This window comes from Peromyscus californicus, unplaced genomic scaffold (assembly GCF_007827085.1).
Source record: "Peromyscus californicus insignis strain IS unplaced genomic scaffold, ASM782708v3 Scaffold_8__1_contigs__length_139910024, whole genome shotgun sequence".
In the NCBI taxonomy this organism is placed as follows: domain Eukaryota; kingdom Metazoa; phylum Chordata; class Mammalia; order Rodentia; family Cricetidae; genus Peromyscus; species Peromyscus californicus.
The window spans coordinates 77,371,335-77,391,290 of record NW_026294606.1 but is presented as its reverse complement, the minus strand read 5'-3'; the positions used below and the strand labels follow the sequence as shown (position 1 = coordinate 77,391,290).

The following is a 19,956-nucleotide window of genomic DNA, read 5'->3' as shown; positions in this document are numbered from 1 at the left end:
ATCTCTAAAGCAGCCTGACACTGACTCCGGGGGCTCCACCCACAGAGCTTCATGACCTTCAGGGCACAGACCGTGCTGCACCCTGCAAACAGTCACTGGGCAGGACACTGACCCCAGCAGGCTGGTGGAGCTATCATTTATCTGGTCAAATGCTGCTGGAGCTGATGATGAGGTCCCTCATCTGGGAGTGAGGCATATGATCACTGGGAAGACATACAGTATGGGGAGGGATGACCTGTCCGCATCACTGTTTCCCAGGGGCCTCCAAGTTAACAGTCTGTGAAGGCTGTGGACACTGTCACATTGACTCACTACGTTCATTCATTTATGATTGCTTCTGTCTCAAAACTAGCAGCCAGGTATGAAAATGACCAAATATATTACACTATCCCTTTGTTTTTATTAAACACGAGGCTCCCTTTCTACATTATGGATGTGTTTGTTCTCTGCAGTGACTCTTGATAATCATTATTTTGGGCAAGTTCAAGTCATTCCAAACTGCACAGTGATTTTTGCTGTTTCTGCTGAAAATTTCCCTAGGGGAATTTCCCAGGACCTACAATATGGGCAGGTGCCAAGCACCATGCTAACACATCATACAACCCTGCTTCAAATGTTTTCTGAGCCAGGCACTACTTTTCCGACGTCCTGAGAGAGAAGGCTAGGGCTAAGGGAGGCTGAGCAGCTTTACCCAGCATGCATAGCTGCTAAGCAAGGTTCTGGGCTTCCCATTCCAGCTGTATGGTTCAGACACCTGTGGCCTCTTCTTCACTGGGGTGGCCTCTTTAAGAAAGGGACAGCACCTAAGATGGCTCTTAAGAAGGAAGGGACAAGAATCACCCCCCCCCCCCCAACACACACACACTGGAAGCCCGGAAGGAGAGACCAGTACTGTCAGGCCCTGGAGACCCCATTTCTGCTTCTGCTTGTTTAGGAGGCCCCAGAAGTTTTAGAGTATACTGGGGTCCAACCCTGAATCAGCCCTGCGGTACCCTACCCTACGTCCCATACGTAGATCAGATCCAACCCTGTCCTACGGGGTAAACAGCACAATAGGGTCACATCACAGTTGGCTCTAAAGAGGCCAGGTCAGCCTTTAGCCTGTGGCTTTGCTCTCTTCTGGCCATGGGACTCCAGGTGGCCCTGTTCTTCATCTCAGAAATCAGGATAATAATAGCCACTGAGAGGAGCATGGGGGATACCCCAACATCTCGCTTGGGGAGGTATCATGGGGAGCTCCACAGAATTTAACCTAGCACTGCCCACCATACAACCCATGGACCCTCACAGGCACCCTACCCAACAATCATTTGTTGGCTGCCCAGGTTTGCTTTCTCACTGATGGCAGGTCCGAGGTCATGGGAATCAGCTCCCCACACACCATGACATCCTGTTGCTCTCTCTACACTTGGTTTACTCTCATTCCAGCCACACACTTCCCAAGGGATTGTTAAACAACCCTCACAAAGCAGCCTGCCCCGGGTGGGTGGTCATGAAGAACTGCCATTGGTAGCACACCATCTTTCATACATCAGGGAAGAAATCAAAAGTTCTTGGCCAAGATCTGTGCTTGCCATGGTCCTGTGGTCAGCTGTATCTAGGCTCCAGGGAGCTGGAGGAAACTGTCTTGGGAAGTGAATCTTGAAGTCACAGAGCTGTGATGTAAGCCTTCTAACTGAAGGACAGAGCACTGTGGACAATGATGATTACTTCTTTGCAAAGAAGAAGGATTAAGCTCCAAGTTCACAGCCCTCCAGCCCCCATGGTCTCTAGTACGAGGTGTCCAGCTGAATGCTTTGCTGCAGAGTATTTCACCAACTGCAGCACAAAAGACTCGAGTGGACCATGCAGGCATACACCTATAATAACCTCTGTACCTAGGAGGCTGAGGCAGGAATATTGAGCCAGCTTGGGTTACAGAGTGAGAACCTGTCTTAAAAACCAAACCAAGGGAAGCCAACCCCCCAATCAAATCTCATAAATAAATAAAAATCAAAAAATGAGTCCAATTAATATTTATTATTGCAGATCCATAGAATAGTTAGTACTCCTAGCTTCAGAGGAGGGAGGGAAGAAGGGAGGGACAGAGAGAGGGGGGGAGAGGGAGAGGGAGAGGGAGAGGGAGAAAGAAAGGGAGGGAGGGAGGGAGAGAGAGAGAGAGAGAGAGAGAGAGAGAGAACTTGTATGTCAAGAAGTCAGAGGTAGAGTCCGATGTCTCTGTCATTCTTCACCTTACTCTTAGAGACATGTCTCTCACTGAACCCAGAGCTCACAGACTGGATGTACTGAGTGGCAGCGAGCTTTGGGGATCTGCCTGTTTCTGCCTCCCCAGTGCTGGGGATACAGTCACCACGCCCAGCTTTAATGTGGCATGCAAACTCAGATTCTCATACTTGTATGGTAGGGACTTTACCCACTGAGCCATCTCCCTAGCCCCAAGAGCTGATTTTTATTGAGGATAAAACCCAGAACCTTGAATATGCTAAGGAAAATGTTCTACCACTGAGCTACACCCCAGAACCTCTACTAAGACAAAACAAAAACAACAACAACAAATCTTTCGTTGTGCATTTGCTACCAAGCTGACGCACCATTGAGCTTCAGTTTAAACCACTCTGCTGTGCTGCGCTCAATGACTTCTTCAAACAGCACACAGGCCAGACCATGGAAAATCATGACTTTTCCAGAAACCTTTTGAGGGCAGCATGAGAGTGAGGAGCAGGCATGTGTCAGCATGTGTTTGTTTCTGGGAGTGAACATCAGTGTCCTGGCCATCCAGACTGCCAGGAATCCCACTGTACTTCCGTCCAGGTCCGTACCTGCACGTGGTTCGATTGCCTGAGCGCTCTGAAGCAGCCGAGGGCACCCAGCGCGGTGCAGGACACCCAGCTCTAGGGCTTGCAGCCCCAGCCTCTCTGAACAGAGCAAACATGAATGTCACTAACCTGCAGTGCTCACCATGAACTTCCACTTGACCACATAGGCATCCCCCTCATGGAACTGCCCGATGCTCTGCCTGGGGAGCCGGCTGTAGTCGAATTCCAGAATATGCCACACGTCGACAGAGACGGTGGCAATCTCAAACTGTCTCCTGTCATCTCCTTCCACCAGGCCGTAGCCACGGCCAACGTTCACCCCATCTAGGATGGTGCTGGCTGTCACCTGGGGCATGGCCACCATCCGCGTCACATCATAGGGCTTGATGTCAGCCCTAGGATCATCCTACAAGGGAACAGAGGTGTTCAGGTGTCCCCTTGCTGCAGATGCCTTTTGCTACACCCTGTGCAGTTTGGATTGCTTTTCTTTTTTTTTTCTTTCTCCTTTTGTGGTGCTGGGGGTGGAACTCAGGGTTTGGCTGCCAGCCAGGCAATTGCTCTACCAAAGGGCTATATCCCCAACCCCGTTTTAGCTGTTAATGGGACAGGGCATAAATACAGCTTTCATGGCATCTCAGGGTGTCTCACTGTATGGGAGAAGGCTTCGTGTAGGGGAGAGAATGGGGGTTCTGCACACCCATTGCCACAACAGGGGAGGTCAGAATGGAATCAGAAATCCCTTTGCTGCGTCACTAGCGTACCCTGGAAGGCTTTTTGCCATCACAGCCAGTTTTTGCTGGTCTCCACACTGGGCCTGCACTCGGGGCTTGATCACTGTACCTTCTGTTGGACAACCTCCCCAGAGTTCTTCTCCGTAGGTCTCTTCAGTTCCGTCCAGTCGAGGAATTTCTCTTTGAACAGAATAGTCTCGTTGTGCTCCGTAACTCTCCCAAATATGGCCCAGTCGGGTCGCCCTTGCCCTTTCCTGCAGGGTGGGAGCAGATAAGAAAAGGGCCCGGATGCAGCCCTGTCAGCTGTCGGAACAACAACCACGATATCGCAAGGGGCTGGATCCCAGGCTCATCCCCCCCCCCCCCCGACCCCCAGCTTCAGAGACTAGCCGAGTGGTTTCTGTCAACTTTCCTCTGCAGGCTCCCTAAGATTACTGTAGAAGCAGACTCGGCCTCAGCTTTGAAAATCTGTCTCTTACATGCTGTCAAGTGGGAGTAGGCGACACAGTTTAGCTTGTGGTGGAGGGCACAGGCCTGGGAGGAGGGCCTCGGCCCCTTTATCAACTTCCTCTTGTGATCAACATGCTGCTCAGGGCCCAGTTCGTAGAGTCCCCAGGGAGATTTTAAGACAGTTGTTCTCAACCTTTTGGGGATCAAACAATCCTTTCACACGGCTCGACTAAGACCATCGGAAAGCAGATATGTACATTCCCATTCATAACAGTTGCAAAAATTACAGTTATGAAGTAGCAACAAAAATAATCTTATGGTTGGGGGTCACCACAACGGGAGGAGCTGTGTTAAAGGGTCACAGCATCAGGAAGGTTGAGAGCCACTGTTTTATGACAGGTTACTACGTAAGTCATGCTGTTGCGGCTGCAGTCCCTAAGGCTGGACCTGGCAGACACATGCTTTCAAAGGTCCTCCCGTGATTCTGCAGCACAGACAGCAGAAGCCAATGGGCCAGGTGCTCCTTCACCTTTGCATGTCACCCTTAAGTATAAACTGGCCATGGTATAGCTTCTATGCTCCAGCACTATTCTATTATATTAAGTACGTGCTCCAGACTGTCTTTCAGCCCTTCAAAATCCCAGTTCTTACAGTATGAGTGAGTATTTGCTTGAAGATTTAAGGTTTTTCAATACACAGATATAATACTTAATTTTTGTTGTTTTCTTGCCTTTTTTCAGACAAGGTCTTTCTCACTCTGTAACTCAGGTTGGCCTGGGGCTCATGAAGCCCTGGATGGCCTTAATCTCATGAATGATCCTTGTGCCTCAGTATCTCGAGTGTTGGGATTACAGGTCTGGCTTTTAAATATTGAAACCAAATATTAAGAACACCAGTTACTGGATTTTAAAGGGAGAAACTATGCAGGAAATTCAGAATCTGCATACTGTGCTATGCTCTTTCATGTCCTGCCTCTACCTTAGCACATAACACACACAGTGTTAAAACAATTTGGAGGGTATAGTAGTTAAAAATCATTAATGTAGAAATACTATTTTTATTCACACTCATATTTTTTTAGAGTTTGTGCCTGCTCTGATGATTTCCCCAAATAGTTTTTAAAAGTCTAGTACACTGTAGTGAACATTAAAATCACAACTATTCTTTCAGTGTCCTTCTCCTTCCTTCCTTCCACCCCAGAAGACATGAGACAGCCACACAAAGTGCCCAGGGCTCAGGGTAGGGAGATGGAAACCCTAGGAAGCTCTTAATTATCACAACAGCACTGAGAAGCCAGGGTGGGGCGGGGGTCCTTCCTAAAGCTACAACCTTCATATTCTGTCAGTAAGCCTTCGAGAAGTAAGGGAAGGTTTGTTGTGCGACCTCCCACGGTCCGCAGCATGTAAGCATTTACTAAATCCACAGCCTCTGTGTGAGGAGGAATGATGGATGCCTGTGGGAAGAGCAGGGATGCACAGGACCCATGTGGGCAGCAGTGGCACCTGGGAATGAGCGGGTTGCACTCTCCAGGGTCCAGAGGGTTGATGTCACAATTCTCGTAGTCAAAGGTTCCGTTCCACAGGTGCTTAGCCAGCTGGAATGCTACTTTCCGTTGTGCTAATGTAACTTCCTTCCCATGCCACACGTAAACTTCACTTCCGAAGTCAAACACCAGGACCTGGAAACGGCACAAAAAGCATGTGTGAACTGCAAGGGCAGATTCCAGGGCTCGGTCCCTGTTGATGAAGTCACACTGCTGAACTCACACCACCCAAAGCTTTCAATCAAGAGTAAGTATTCCCTTGTATGTGTTCTCTCCTCTCTCTCCCTCTCTCCTCCCCTCCCTCCCTCATTCATTCATTCATTCATTCATTCATTCATTCATTCAACATACACAGCTTATCACACACATGGCAGGTGCTGAGGAGCCAATGCTGTCTCTCCTGCGTAAAGTTCTAAGACCTCGAGGGGCAGAGGTCATACCATTCATGTAATAGGGGCTTATTGCTAAGTGTTTGTTGAATGGATGAATGAACGGATGCTCCTTGTTATTCCTCTATTCCTACCTTCATTTCCAGGACTTGAAATTCTGGTTTTTGTTTTTGTTTCTTTGTTTTTCAAGACAGGGTTTCTCCGTATAGTTTTGGTGCCTGTCCTGGATTTCGCTCTGTAGACCAGGCTGGCCTTGAACTCACAGAGAACCTCCTGGCTCTGCCTCCCGAGTGCTGGGATTAAAGGCGTGTGCCACCACCACCCAGCTCTGTTTTAATTCTCACCTAGGCTCCATTTCATTTTCCTCCTAAAATTATTGCTCATTATTGACTTTTTCTGTGACTTTTGTCCCCATTTAAATGTTTATATACACCATGTCCTCAGTCTAGCTTTGGATGACAGTTTTCCTCTCTTTATTATTAAGATACGTTATTATATATTGAGCATGTCTGTAGCGTGCACGGTGGGATGCTCTGGGATACAGACACGTAGTAAGGTGGCTGACCGGTGCGGTAGCTGACACAGCCATCGCATTATGCTGCTGCTCCGGCCTCCTGTCGTCCGAGTGGCAAGAGCAGTGAACTCTCCACATTTCGCAGCTACAGCTGACTGACTGTAGCTGCACGTCGAGTATCAGATACCGAGGCCCACGCTGTCCCCCACACTTGCTGCTTCTGCCCTCTGCCCTCCGCCCTCTGACCTCTGCCCTCCGCCCTGGGTGCTTTCTACTCCCCAGGCCTGGCCTCGATAGCTTCTGTTCTCTTTTCTGTCTCTGCATACCTGACTTTGTTTTATCCCCGGCCCCCCTTTTCGGGGAAGGGTCACATATAGGTGAGATCACACAATAATTTTTCTCTCCGTTCCTGACTTATTTCACTTATCCTGTAAGCTCTAGGGGTTACATTCTTTGTATTTACTACAAGTTTTAAACTTACATTGATTTGGTGTATGTGTGTGAAATGTAAATGAATACGCTCTCTAATCAAAATACAGAGTGGCTAGAAGGGTCAAGAAGAGAAAATATGGGGGTGGATAGGTGACTCAGTGGTGAAGAGCATATACTGCTCTTCCAGAGGACCCAGGTTCAGTTCCCAGTACCACATGATGGCTCAATGCCAGGAAATCTCATGCCCTCCCTGGCCTCTGTGGGCACTGCACGCATGTTGTATACATGCATACATAAAAGCAACACACCCATACAAATAAAAATAAAATTAAAAAAAGAAAATCCTGTGACTTTTGAAAAGAACATTGTTTATGTATTTGTGCATTTGTTTGTTGTGTGTTCATGTGCACACACGGGAAGTCAGAAGATAACTCGAGGGAGTTGGTTCCCTCTGTCTACCATGTTGGACCCGGGAACTGAACAAGTCTTCAGGCTTGGCAGCAAGTGCCTTTACTCACGGAGCCATTGTGCTGGCCCTGAATTCTTTCTACTATGCTTCTGCCTAGTGGAGGTTAAGGCATACTTTGTGTGTCTTCCCCTTTCTTTTCAGCAATTAGAATGGTTAATGACACTGGAAATACATGTAGTCAATAAATATTTACTGCGGTGCACGAAAAAAAAATACTTGGCAAATCTGTAAATTATATTAACTATATGTAAATTATATGTAATTATATATACTCACAGTAATTATTCCTGAGACTTTAGTACTAACTAAAATTTATTCTAATCTTTATATACCTCAAGACATGAGGATAATATTCATATTTTATATAAAATATAAAAGCCTCCAACGATCCATGATACTTTTGAAAAGTATTCTGAACTTTGTTAGTATTGTAGACAGTGGTAATGGTTTGAAATAGGAAATCCTTTAGCAAGTGCCATGTTTGATAGTCAGCATGGAACCAGCCGGAACTCTCTGCCCAGGTCATCCCTGAGCACTGTGTCCTTGGAGTTGGTACCTCTTTGGACTGCAGGAGGGAGCACTTCGGAACCTTCCCCCAGTAGTTATCATCAGGGACGAGTTTGTCGTCCGTCAGGCGGTAGACACAGTTCGTCTCTATGATGGCTGTCTCGTACAGTTCATCTTCCTTTGGGTCTCCGGCAGCTTTGGGGTGAGACAGGACATTAGAAAATAGTTGTCCCTGAAAGGACCAGTTAAGGGAGGGGGCCAGGAGACAGGATGTTCAAGCCTCCTCACTTTGAAATATGGCAAGCTCTTACACTGGTAACTGGTCTGGCCACCCAGGAGCTTCCAGAAGTCTTTGGCTGCGTGAGTATGTGTGTTAATTCCTTCCTCAATGGTCTGGATGTATGTAGCTCTACAACCAAGCTCCCTCTTTGTCTGAATTAATGTTGCAAGTTCAGATGCCTGGAAAAGAGAGGGACACAGTGAGTTAGGAGGCAAAACCAGTGTGGTCTGCACAAAAGGACACACTCAGCCATCAGTGGAGAATGAATGCATGGCTAGAGTTCGGCAGCGGGTGGTGGATGTTGGTTGTCTAAGCCGAGAAAGTGTAATTGGAGGAGTGGATATATCAAGTCTTTGGAGCAATAATGCTTAGTATATGAGATTCAACTGATAACTCATGGGCTTTAGACACTATCCCTAGTCTGGGGCTTCCCCCAAGTGTGTGCAGGTGTGTGTACACATGCATGGATATGTGTGGGTCAGAGGAGGACTCTAGTCACTTTCTTCCCTTGAGACTGAACCTGAACTTGCCATTTTTACCTAGACTGGCTGGCCAGTAAGCTCTAGGAATCTGTCTGTCTTGGCCCTACAATTCTGGGGTTACAGGCACATACACCCATGAAAGAGCCACACTGGCACTTCGCAGATGTGTTGGCCACCCAGGAGTCAGCTCAGACTCAGGGCTTTCCAATTTGAGATGCAGGTCACAGACCTTCACTTCAGTACCTCATGGAAGCTTCTTCAGAGATGCTGGCCAAGGGAACACTACCTGCCCCCTCCTGCTTGAATGAAACACAAGGCATCTGAGAACCTTGGCATGAACCAGCTAGTAGAACACCTCATTGGTGTATAAAGGACACAGGAATAGAAGCGTCTTATCATTTGGTCACCTACCTTTGCCTTCTCGATGACATTTGAGAACTCTCCTACCCACAGGAAGCAGTACTGGGGAGAGAGCAGAAGGAAGCAGTCCCCGCTGCTGAGTGACGAGGCTCGAGGCTCCACCAGCCTTGTCTGCACGTGTCTTCTACCTGTGGACAAGCCCCAGTGTCCTTTTTCCACCATATCCACAGACATCCATGATGGACACATCTCTGCTACAGACCCCCCATTCTAAAGACTCTATCAGTCTGAATTCCCAGGACCAACAGGACATGGAGGTTAAGATGGGCCACATGAGAGCAACATCACTTGATGTTGCTGGTGAGTGCTTGCCCAAAGTCTCCGCGCTTCTTAGGAGTGGCCTCAAAGCTTTGGGTTTTAGCCTATCTGTGGATGCCATGAGGCCCTCCCATCTTGGGAGGGTGGTAGGGACACCCTGCTCTCTCTTTCACATTCATGCTGCCTTTTCTCCACACAGCCTACTTCCTGTGCTTCACACCTAGCTCTGCTGAAGGGTGAGGCATGCCTCCTCCTCACAGGCTCTCCTTACACAGGCCCTAGCCTGTGACTCGCAGTGACTGGATGGGGTCACTTAGGAGGGAAGCACTGCCTTGTCCACTCTCAGCCCCTTCTAAGCGATCCATTGAGCTGGAGCACTCTGTGATTGCATACCTAGTGTCATTTCCACACCAGAGCCCCTCAGTTGTCTTCGGTGTGTGTTGTGTGCACAAGTGTGTACAGGTGTGTGTACTCATGCATGGATATGTGGGGAATCAGAGGAGGACTCTAGTCACTTTCTTCGCTTGAGATTGAACCTGAACTTGCCATTTTACCTAGACTGGCTGGCCGGTAAGCTCTAGGGATCTGCCTGTCTCTGCCCTACAATTCTGGGCTTTACAGGCACATACGCCCACGCCTGGTCCTTATGTGGGAGTCGGGGGTTCAAGCACAGGTTCTCATGCTTATGTAAGAATCATCTTACCCACCGAGCCATCTCTCTACCCTTCTCTCATAAACACATTAAAGAGGAAATGGGTTTGCAGAAAATACTCCAGAACCCTTAGTAGAGGCAGAAGCTACTCCATCCATCCTTCTCTTGATGATCCAGCTACAGAGGTCACCTCTAGGAGTAAAGCTGCCCCCCTCCCCTTACAGCCCTAGCACCCTGCTGCACTTCCAAGTCTCATGTATTATAGACATAACGGTCAGGAGAGTGGAACCTGGGAATGGGTGAGGCTCGTTTACTCCTGCATCCCCCTGATTCCTTCCCCAGGGATTTGTTTCCTTACTCTGGCTGGCATGGATCATGGCTTATCCTAGTAGGGAGAACTGAGAAGGTTGTGCAGACCCATGCTAGAGACTTCAGACACATTTGGTAAAGTGCATGGCAGTGCTGGGGTAAGGGCTATCGGGCCAGAGCAGAAACAAAAGCCGAGACTCTAGAAGGGTAAAGAACTGAGTCCAGCTCCTGTGTCCACATTCACACACTCTCAGAGCTCCAGTGGGCAGAATATTCCTGGCCTTATGGAATCTGTGATGCCACAGTGAGGGATGCAGCGTAGCACCTAGCAAGGGAGACTGAGATCGAGTGCCTGCCCTCCCCTCACAGGCAACAGTGGATTCAGCCAGGAGTCCTACTATGACAAGACATAGGCTTCCACAGTTCCTCTAGACCACCAGGAAGCATACCTTTAATCTGCAGCAACATGAGCTTCTTGTAGGGCACGGCACTGTTGTTGGAGTTCTGTTCCATCAGGTTGACACTCCGCAGGCTGATGCTGCTGAAGTTCTCCCTGCTGGCCAGGCCTGCCAGAGTCACCTCTGAGAAGTTGGAATTGGATGACACTGGGAAGGAAGGTGGGGGAGGACGCTCAGTGGAACACCAAGGTTCACAGTCATAGGTGACTCCTAACCCACGGGACTCGAGTCTGAGGAGCCGTACCATCCATGCTTAATCACTGTGCACAGAATTAAGTGCACATGGAAAGCGTCAACTGCTGCTGATAAATGTCACAGCCCTTGTCACCCTACAGGAGGCCCAGTCAGTGACATGGACCAAAACCACCTCTCCAGCTTAACGTCAGATGCTAGACTCACTCCATCCAATTCTACCAACAGTGCTCAGAACTCCTAACACCTTAGAGACGCTGGGACTGATTTCCCCTGGTAGGCATCTCTCACCAAGTCTTCACAGGTACACAAGTGACAACCTGTAGGGGTGATTCAGTTCATCTTGTGATCGATGTGATCAATTACATGGTATCTTGAGGTCCCTTGCCCTCAGACCTAAGGCTGTAAGTCACAAGACGCTGGGTTTTCAATGTGGACCAATAGCCAGCACAAACCAAGCCCGAGACCCACAGAATTGGAGGTGGTGGAGAGATATGTGAAAATTATGTCAATAAACCTTTATGTCTTCCTAACTCTTTGTTTTAAAAATGTTACTACTGGGGCAAAAGTCAGTCAGTGATTTTGGCTAGGATCAGACTCTAACCCTGAGAACCAAACACTAATGCTGTTTGCTGGGATTATAAGCATGCACCACCACTAAATACTTTAAAAAAAAACACCCCCAAATTTGGCAAATTAGTTTATGAATGCTACAGGAAAAGAAAGATTATAGTAAAAAATAAATATTTAAATATCAAAATAAAAATAAATATTTAAATAGCAAGTCTGCTATGACTATGAGGATCATTGTTTGACAGTAGTGGAACCCACGTTCCGGGCCAGATAAGTCAGATGTGTAGCTCAGGGTCAGGTGCAGGCAGAGACCAAGAGACCAACCTCTCTCTCTGTTCCAGAGTCCATTCCAAGTCCCCACCCTAGCCCATCTCACTGGATCCAAGGACCTCTCTCAGAACAGTCAGAAAGCACTGGTTTAAAGTGCTGAGGTGAAGAAAGGATTGAATTTGGATTTCCACAGGAGATCTCCCAAGACACTCCTGAATAAGATTAAGTGGAGAATTGCTGTGTTTGGGTTTTTCCACAGTTGAAAAGTGGCGGAATTCCCAAATCCAGAAACACACGTCTCCTTCCATCTCAAGACCCACCTCAGCAAAACAGCATCATTAAACATCACTTTAGTGAGAAACCTTTAAACTCGAGGCAAGCAGACATGTGCAGGTGTGAATGTGCTTTTGCTAATGAATGATCTCTGAACACCCACTGGCCCTGCAAGGCGGATCAAAAGGAAATAACAGGGAAGCGGGGCTCAGACCCAGAAGCAGGCTCCTCCCACTCACTCTTTTCTACTTTCATCCGCTTGGACTCCATGAAGGCAACGTTTAGCCTTTGCTCTGTGTATTCCTGAAGGAGATCGTCTCTTGCTGCCAGCAGTTTGAGAGGGTTCTTGGAAGCCTGGACCCGGCGCTTGGGCCTAACCGAACGCTTATGTTCCGCCACAGAAGATGTCAACCTGCGGGCAGAGCAGATGTGGCTCAGACTGTCGTCACCTTACCTTTGTAAGTCTTGGACCCGAGACAATACACGCCGCTATTTTTACTTCTGGATTTCATCCCACTACCCCTGCCGTGATGTAGTCACATCTTGGAGGTAAAGGAAGATCTGAGCCTACTGAATTGATGATTCCTTGCCCATTTGTGCCCTTGATCTCTGTCTGGAGAGGGTCCAGTGTTATAGTACAGCTCAGTCCACTGCTGGCTAGTCTTTCTGGTTAGGGAGCCCAACACTGTCTGCATACACACAGCTGCTGCTGCTGTTACCAGCAAGTTCTCAGAGACCCACTAGATGGCCACTGCACCTCCACTGAATCCTCTTTACCCCATACTAAATGTTTTCTTCACACACAGCTTTGCTGTTCCCTCCACAGCTAGTATTAACTCAACCTACCAGCTCCCTGGGGAAATTAACTGCACTTGTGAAGAGTATACTATAATAAAATAGGCCTTCAGAATCAAATCTGGTCCCCGAGACTGTCCCAAGTCTGGGTAGACCAGCCTGGGGAGGTAGTGTGTCAGTGATCTGACCTCCCAACAGACTCTTGTGGTGACATCCAACTGTCAAATGCTTAGGTCTCTGCCAGGAAGCTTTCTTTGTATACCACCACTGTGTGTGTGAGCACAAATACACATTTGTTTAAATTATTATGTATCACAACTATATATAATAATTTCAGCACCAACAGTTGGATGGGGAGAAGGTGAACTGAACAGAATGAAATATCCAAAGCAGTACGTCAGATCAGGAGTAGTTTATGGAAACTTTTATCAATGAATAAACACAGCCTTGGAAGACACAGTTGCTCTGAAAATTGCACAGGGAGAAGCAGAGACGTGCAATGGGTGGCTGTGTGCAATTTGCTTAGAGCAGGTGCCTCTACTTCTGGTGATGGTATATGGGGCTTCCTCTGGGGGGCCCTCTGACCTCCCTGGTTGATAGGCATCATCTGTCCCTTGGACTACATGAATGGTTTTAGGATAGTCTTCGGACCCAAGCTGGAACAGTAAAGACCAAATCTGGACTTTGAGGATCTAGTGGGAAGTGAATCTGACCACTCTGTGTTGACCGAGTAGCTTGTACATTTGGTGCTAGAGGTGGACACCTCTTTCCTTGTGGTAGCAGTTTGACCAAGAGAGAAGCCAGCGTATGGAAAGAGCCTTGAAAGACCATGCTGCTCTCTGTACCCTCAGTGCACACCTGAGTTTGAGCTAAATTCCTCCCTAATTTCTTTTTGTTGTTGTTGTTTGTTTTTTTCTGATCTCAGTTCGATACATGTATTTTTCTGGCATCTGCCATGGATGGAATCCTAACACATGATCACTTTTAATAACCTTTGGGTGCCTCTGAGAAAATCCCTGGGCATGGGTTTTATATTTTACACATTGCTGGAAGCAAAGGAACCTTGGCTCCTACTTTTCTAATTAGTTGTGCTAACCTGAGCTCATATTATCCAAATATCCAGTTATGAGTAACTTCAGTGGTGCCCAGTGGGGCAGTTGTGGGCATTTGCTAAATGGCAATACTCTAAAACATGCAATGTTGGAGTGATGGGAAAGCCAGCCACACCTTTTAAGACTGCACAAACATCCAGGGCACACACAGTAGACCTGTAAGTATAGCAGGGCAGTCACATGTGCTCCCCCCTCTGCCCTGAGGAAATGGGCATCTGACTATAGAGCAAATACCCATCTGACTACAGGCGGAAGTTTCTGCTGGCAGGAATTGGGGAGCATGTGAAGGAAGCCACTCTAAACTCACTTGGGAGCATATGGGTCAAAAATGACATCAAAGTCCTCCTCCAGCTCCACAGGGCTTCTAGGTATATTGTGATCCACGCTGCGGTAGAATTTGGCAAAGGTTTCATCATCATCCAACTTCATCACCTCCTTGACAGATTTCCCAGTGACGGTGAGAACCGTTTCCTGCATCCCAGCAACTATCAAAAATGGAGCAAAGACACCATGCGCTTTAGAAAAACAATTACTGTGATCTATCCTGCACTGCTTTAAACATCATGTCCCTCTCTAAGTTCCCAGAGTGGGGAAAAGTCCCCTCTCTGCCTACCTCCATCCACCATCCCCCAGCTCGCTCTACTTCTCATGTAAGGACATCCCACCTACGCAGTAATGGTCGGAACAGGAAGCAGGCTGACCTTGCCTACGCAAGAATGCGAGCATTTCTGAACTTGATCCATTTCTACCAGGGGGTAAAATAACCTTAGTCTTGTTCCATGTTAGGATTCTGCAAACTTTTTCTGCAAAGGACTAGGAAGCATTTGGGATTTCTTTGGGGAGATCACATAGCTTATGAAGCAATTCCTCAACCCTACTGTTACAGTGCAAACGTGGTTATAGACAGCTGGTCAACGAAAGGACACAGCTGTGTTCCAATAAAACTTTATTTCCAAGAGTGGGTGGAATGCTGGGGAGGTCATGGCCACTTCCCGCCGACCATGGGATAAATCACTGTTATTCCATTATGTTGGCTAGTTTTATGTCAACTTTATACAGGCTAGAGTCATTTGGGAAAAGAGAGTATCAATTGAGAAAACGCCCCCACTAGAGTGGCCTGTGGGCAAGCCTGTGGGACATCTTCTTGATTTGTGGTTAACATGGGAGGCTTCAGCCCATTACGGGTGGTTCTACCCCCAGGCAGGTGGTCCTGGGTGCTATGAGAAAGCAGGCTGAACACGTCATGAGGAGCATGACAGTAAGCAGCACTCCTCCATGACCTTATGGTCAGGTTCCAGCCCAACTTGAGTTCTTGTTCTGACTTCCCTGCATGAGGGACTACAAGCTGTAAGATAAAACACCTTTCTCTCCAAGTTGCTTTTGGTCATGGTATTTATCACTGCCATAAAAACCCTAACTAAGACAATGGTGTAGTAGATTTCATTGTTAATACATCTTACCCAGTCAGATTAGCTACTGTATTATGCCCTTAATAGTTCTGGTTTTCAGTGTTTGTGTAACTTGCAGCCTTTAGGGGTCACTGTCAACAGTAGGGACTCCTAGTACCTGGTACTTGATGACTAGATATGTTTTATCAAGAGAGAAAAGGCTATTTCTGCATCCTGCCTTTTATGCCATTATCACATTAAAATGTTCATTGCATTATTTTTTTTTACTAGAATTTTCTTTTAGAAATTATTTGGGATTATAAGAACAAATACATTTGCCTTAACAGAAATGATGCCTACAACTCAAAGCTCGCCCAAGAGTACGTTGATTTTGTATTTGTACAGTAACTGCTTTACAGTGTAAAGGCAAAAATCACTGAGTTATACTTGGATTGGATGAAATCCCAAGGGTTTGGAGTTAGTAACAAGTGCACTATTGGGCGTCCCAAATTCGGGATATTATGGAGTGGATCAGAGTTTGAACTTTAATTAGTACTAACTACAATTTCATTTTTTGAAGGACAACAATAGAGTGTGTGTGTGTGTGTGTGTGTGTGTGTGTGTGTGTGTGTGTATGTGCAAACTGCTAAAAGTATACTCAAAAGGAGAAATGTGATTGAGGAGAGAAAGCCATCCGAAGTAGGATTTGGAGAACCCGCTATGGCGGTATATGCCCGTCATGCTAGCACCTGGGAGGAGGATTGGGAGTTCAAGGTTATCCTTGGCTATGTAGTAAGTTCAAGGCTAGCCTAGTCTACATGAGACCTTGTTTCAAAAAACAAAACAACAGTAATACCAAAAACAACTACAGAAAAACAAAGAAACAAAACCCCCAAAAGTTAAGAAGTTGAAACTAGGGACTTGGAGGTTCTGAGAGAGCAGCATGGTGTCAGGGCTTTTAAGGTTTTCTTAGTCATTCATTGAAAGTAGAGACCACAGTGTGCTGTAGTAATACAAGCTGAACCTCCCCTCTGCCTTATGGCATGTACCTTTGTTGTTCAACCTCCTTAGAAAGGTTTCCAGCCTGTCCAACTTCAGGTCCGATTCCAGCTGCATATCTGGTCTGGCTTCAATATCTAAATAAGGAGAAACCATGAGTGAGCAAGTACCCCTGAGGCTTCCCTGTGCAGATGCTCACAATACTCTGGACAGGGTGACATACCTTCCAGGGGTTTGGAAACTGGGGTGGTGCCTCTTGATTTGCTACAGAGAGGGGATGAGACTGGAGTTATGGCTGTGGGTGATGCCAGACCTACAGAACATACAAAAGGAAAGTTTAGCATCTTAAAGACTGATTTTGGAAATTCACAGAACCCAGTGAATCTGCACATGTCCCTACAGTATGAGCATATACATAAGTATGCACAGGTTAACCATCATGGCTGTGCAGGCCAAATGCAGCCATATCTATGATTTTCCTAGTCCTATGAACTATGCAGCTGTCAAACTGGTGTTCCAAAATGAACAGTGAAGACATGGGGAAACATATCCACAGCATGTAAACAGACTGAGAGTATACATGGCTCCCAGGATACATTGGAACAAGTAAAGTTTTGAAGGCCTTTTTTGGGTGGCAGGGGCCACAGAGAAAAAAGCAAGTTTGTACCATCTCCCACAGAGGAAGTTAGGAGTAAGCTGTCTTGTACTAGGTGGCAAGTGGCCTTGGGCACCAGGATTCTCATCCAGTCTGGGGCAGGCGGGAGGCAGTGACAGGGTGGGCTTGTAAGCATTGGATGGAGCCTAGCCCAGAGGTCAGAAGAAACACAGGGAATACACATCAGTCCCCGCTGGGATTATGAGAAGGTCACACTCACACAGGTGAGGGATGCTGGAAACGAACATATGCTCCCTGAGACACAGGGAGGGAAGTGTTTACTCAGTCCAAGGCTGAGGGTCATATGAAAGGTAAGAAGGGGAATTTTAGCACAGAGTGGGCACCCAGTTGAAATATGAAAACACAGACAAATAGAGAGTTTAGAGATACCACGCCTACCCAAGTAGAAGAGGCTGGGGAGAGAAGCAAGTGTAATGTTTGTGAAGGACTGAATGAGCTGCTGCTGATCTCTGCATCCGTGTGTGTGTGTGTGTGTGTGTGTGTGTGTGTGTGTGTGTGTGTGTGTGTGTGTGAGTTTAAGAGGACATAACCCTGCTCTCCTAGGACAGCCAGAGAACATGTAAGTTACTTTCATCTACAAGGAAAGACAAAGGACTTGCTCTGCTCCTTCTCCTACAAGCTGGAGAGAGGCAAACAGAGCAAATATACAGGAAAAGGGGCAACAACTGGGAAGTGGCTTAAACTTAAATTCTGAGTAACAGGCTGGAAACTTCTCAATGTTCCTTCGCAAATACACTTGCAGGTATGCGTGCACACATTCTAAACTCCTTTCTGTTGCCAGGCCTGCAAAAAGCTCAGGGTTCACGCGAAAGTAAGCTTTCTTGAAATAGAGTAATGTAAGTAAAATCTGGTGTCACAGAATAGGACAGACATCAAGCCATTACTTAATAAAGGGGTGCTTGAGAGTTATCAGAAGAGTCCATTGGCTCTGAAGCTAAAAAACTAGGCTGACTCAGCAGGCTGACAGTACCAAAGCAACTAGCAAAATCTGCCCTTCTACATCGACACCGGGCAAATTCTGCTGCTGTAACGCCCCCTGCTGCCCGTCAGGCCACAGTGCACAAAAGGGTTCCTAGAAGTGGGATATTGCCTTCCCAGCTAGAGACAGGGATTTCCCCATAGTGTAACAGGGGATATAGAGTGAAGTTTCAAAGTATTAAAACAAACAAAGCTCTCCCCACAGCTCTTGTCAGTGAATTCTAGAAGCAATAAACAGGCACCTCCTCTCTAGGAATCTCTTCACATCTTTTCTTCACAGCCCGCTCTGAGTGTTTTTCTTCTGCTCTTAGAATACTAGAGAGATCTTGTGGTATGCTAATTGTCACCCAGGGTGTAAGAATATAAAAAGGATAGAATGTCCAAAGGAAACCAGGAGAGCTTGGGGCTTCCTGGGGAGAAAGAATGAAACTCTGCACTTGGCTGAATGTGCCACTGGAACAGGGAGATGAGCATCTTCGTGGCGGTCAGGTTGGTTTGGGTCAGGTATTCTGCAGTCAGCAAAAAAACAGATGCCATATAATTGCAAATCAAAAAGAACTAATAGTTCAAAATGGATGTGGTCTTTTATATTAGATTAAAAGCAAGAAAATTATCATTCACCAGAAAAATCCATGACTTATAAACAACGAGAAAATCCCACAGTGATAGACTACCCCATATCCAAACCAGCATATGTGTGTCCCCTGATGTCAGCGTGGGCCAGGGAACAAGGGAATGGTTCTGGTGGGAAGAGTCCAGTTAGGTCTCTTCAGATGAGACGGCAAAATAAAATAGAATAAAAACTAAGCAAATTGCCATCAGGATACAAGTTGGAGCCAGCAGCTGGAGACTTGGTCTCTGGTTCACTTTCAATTCCAGCTGCCTTTAATCAATATGAGCCCAGACCCCTGCTTCTTGTTAATGGGGGGAAGAGAGGGGAAGAGGTGTGGGGGGTGGGCTGGGCTCAAGATTACACCTGACTAAACAGTTCCATGTTCCCATGAAGAAAAGCCAGGTCCTGTCGCATCCTCTGAGAGTAAATGATCTTCTGCTGTCTTTGGATGATCCCAAGGTTAACACATTTGTTTCAAAGGCTTCTTCCAATAAGAATCAAGGAAATTACCCTCCAAGGTTTGCCCGCCTCCCCTCTCCCTTCTGCAAGCATCTCTAGAATGCATGCCATGGAATGAGTCAGGCTCTGTTCAGAACGGAAGGTTGGAAGAGAAAAAATGCTAACCTTATCAAGTAGACGGCAGAACCCAAAGACTAAAAACATGTGAATACGTTTATTCCATTAACTAGGGAGTCTGCTTCTAGATAATAGCTTGAGAAATGAAGGCACATGAATATGGATGATGTAGGAACCCTAACACTTAACCATATCCCATAGGACATGAATTAAAGCCCCAAACACCCCCAGACTCTCTGGAGACTACTAATGCATGTGACTCAGCACTCAGTTTCCTGCCTCATAGCAGTTCCAGCGTTCCTGGTACACTAACTGATCTGCAGGGCATCCCTCCTCCCTGGAATTCAGAGCATCTTTTGGACATCTGTCACACGCCTGCAAGTTGGCTTCTCTAAGCCGCAGCTTACAAAGCTAGAGCCAGAGGGACATAAGAAGTGACCTGCAAGGGACCAGAGGGACTCCTTCATACTAAAATGCCTTTATTACCAAAGGCTTACTTGGTGGTGGTGCGTTGATGGGGAGGCATGTCTAGATGTACGTCAGGCCACAAGAAGATGGAAACAATTTAAAAGGAATTGTGGGGAATAATTGGTTAAAATTATTTCTATCTTTCTTTCATTTTTTTTTTTTTGTGGCAGAGCTGCAATTGCTTGTGAGACCTACAGTTGTACTCAATTTCTAAACAGGCAAGTTCTGAAATAGTGACAGATTGAATTAGGCTTCCTACACTGAAGGGCAGCGACTGCAAAGTCCACAGCAGAAATACTTCACACGACCATCAAAACCTATTTATTCAACACC

At 46.9% G+C, this 19,956-nt stretch overlaps 1 protein-coding gene across 13 annotated transcripts in view; it reads right to left on the bottom strand.

Moving 5' to 3' along the window:
• Positions 1–19,956, bottom strand: part of Svil (supervillin) — a 205,885-nt gene that overhangs the window by 19,129 nt on the left and 166,800 nt on the right. For all 13 annotated transcript variants that reach the window (XM_052727641.1, XM_052727634.1, XM_052727638.1 and 10 more), the window contains 11 exons: positions 16,536–16,625; positions 16,363–16,449; positions 14,233–14,410; positions 12,258–12,430; positions 10,702–10,857; positions 9,025–9,161; positions 8,163–8,310; positions 7,901–8,046; positions 5,500–5,675; positions 3,657–3,801; positions 2,946–3,222 (listed from right to left, as the gene is read on the bottom strand). In XM_052727641.1, coding sequence (XP_052583601.1) covers positions 2,946–3,222; positions 3,657–3,801; positions 5,500–5,675; positions 7,901–8,046; positions 8,163–8,310; positions 9,025–9,161; positions 10,702–10,857; positions 12,258–12,430; positions 14,233–14,410; positions 16,363–16,449; positions 16,536–16,625 — 1,713 coding nt within the window. The remainder of the gene's footprint in view (positions 1–2,945; positions 3,223–3,656; positions 3,802–5,499; positions 5,676–7,900; positions 8,047–8,162; positions 8,311–9,024; positions 9,162–10,701; positions 10,858–12,257; positions 12,431–14,232; positions 14,411–16,362; positions 16,450–16,535; positions 16,626–19,956) is intronic.